The 2,065-nt window shown below is 42.4% G+C and overlaps 1 protein-coding gene across 1 annotated transcript; it reads left to right on the forward strand.

Moving 5' to 3' along the window:
• Nucleotides 1–3: 3 nt before the first annotated feature.
• On the forward strand, nt 4–1,539 carry LOC106321645 (probable disease resistance protein RPP1; the record flags this gene model as incomplete). Its single annotated transcript, XM_013759887.1, has 1 exon — nt 4–1,539. A coding segment is annotated over one exon (1,428 nt), but the record flags the coding sequence as incomplete, so codon positions are not given.
• Nucleotides 1,540–2,065: the final 526 nt, after the last annotated feature.

The following is a 2,065-nucleotide window of genomic DNA, read 5'->3' on the forward strand; positions in this document are numbered from 1 at the left end:
GGGTGTAAAAACATCAAAGACTTCCCAAATGTTCCTGACAGTATTGTAGAGTTGAATTTGAGCAAGACAGGTATAGAGGAGGTTCCTCCATGGATTGAGAAGCTATTTCGTCTGCGTAAGCTAAGTATGTTTGGATGCGAGAAGCTGAAAACTATATCTCCGAACATTTCCAAGTTGGAGAATCTTGAGGTTCTTGCTCTGAGTAGAGTTTACCGCTGGGACGAGGATCCTGAGTATTACGATTTCATCAATTACAATGAAGCAATAATCGAGTGGGGGTCTGAAATGAAGCGACGTTGGAGTTTAGAAACAGACTTCGATTTTGACTACATTTTGCCGATATGTCTACCCGAAAAGGCCCTTACATCTCCAATATCATTACGTTTCGGCCATGAGGGTTTCGAGACTATTCCAAATTGCATCAGACGTCTGTCCGGACTAATTAATCTTGACATCACAGAATGCAGCGAGCTCGTAGCACTTCCACAGCTTCCAGGCTCCCTTCTATCTATAGATGCACACGGTTGTGAATCTTTGAAGAGTATAGACTCCTCCTCTTTTCAAAATCCGAACATTTGCCTAGACTTTGCTCGCTGCTTCAACCTGAATCAAGAAGCTCGAAAGCTCATCCAGACATCAGCTTGCAAATATGCGCTCTTACCGGGTGAAGAAGTGCCTGCACACTTCACTCACCAAGCTACTTCAGGCTGCCTAACGATCAATATGGCTCCAACACCTCTTCCTTCATCCTTCAGATTCAAAGCTTGCATCTTGCTGTCAAAAGGCAATACTGATCTCGCGGATCATAATGATGAGGATAAGAATTCGTTTACGGGTATATCTTGTCGCATCGGGGGTAAACAGAATGGCCACACTGTCCCATATGGATCAGACCAGCTCCATCGTATGCCAGTTCCATATCTATTGCAAGAGCATCTTTATATATTTGAAGATTCGTTCTCTCTAAACCAGGATTGTCCTGAAGCCGAAGAAGCCACTTTCAACGAGCTTTTTTTCAAGTTCAGAGTCCATGATGAAGGATGGAAGGTTAAAGGCTGCGGTGTACAACTTTTGGAGGAGGTCCCTCAATGTATTCTTGACGGAAAAGAAACTGAAGACGAAGAATGTAGGGGAATAAACATAGAGGCAAACAATGAAAATGCAGGTGATGAGGATAAAGAAAAGGAAGATGATGATGATAATAGTGGTGAAGGTGTTGATGTTGAGGAGGATATAGATGGTAACGACGCTGGATTTTCTGATGCAGGAATGGACATAAACATAGAAGCAAACAATGAAACTGAAGAAGAAGGAGAAGAATCTGGTCGTGATGTGGATTCAGAGACAATGATCAGGAAACGAAAGAGTTTAGGCATTGGCTCGTCTGAGAACTCGTTGATAACGATGATGAAGAGGATGAGAATTCATTGACGCGTGTGTCTTGTAGTTGGGGGTAAACAGAATAGCCTCAGTGTCTCATATGGATCAAACCAGCGCGATATGCCTTATCTATATGGATACGAAGAAGTATCAGGACGTGATGAGGATGCAGAGATGAGGAGCATGAAACGAATGAGGTTAAGCCTTGTGTAGGTATTGTAAAATTGTCATGTTGTTAAGCTTTGTGTAGGGATTATTTAGGATATGAAGTTGCATGATTTAGGTTCAGTAAAGGAAAGATTGATTGCCGGATCTTAAAGGTTTTGTTAGTTCTTGATGATGTGTTGATAATAAACTAGAACAACTTTGACTCATGCCTTGGTGAAACAATCTCAGGTTCTGGAATTATGATCATGGTGACCAAGGAAAATAAACAGCTTCTGAGAGCTCATGGGATCAAAGCCTGCATACAAAGCTCTCCTACGTGGCAGTCTTTGAAGCAGGGGATTCATTGTCTTTTTCAGCCATTGATTCTAACAATCAGGCTCTGATAGAATGTTATCCATCAGAGAGAACGGTCTAGCGATCATGTGCGGACTGAACACGGGTGACAGAAACAGAGCAAGGATCAAATCATGCAGTGACAAAAGCAGAAGCGGTTTTACACTGGCATGGCTCAAGAGTT

This window comes from Brassica oleracea, unplaced genomic scaffold (assembly GCF_000695525.1).
Source record: "Brassica oleracea var. oleracea cultivar TO1000 unplaced genomic scaffold, BOL UnpScaffold02271, whole genome shotgun sequence".
NCBI classification, from domain to species: Eukaryota; Viridiplantae; Streptophyta; class Magnoliopsida; order Brassicales; family Brassicaceae; genus Brassica; species Brassica oleracea.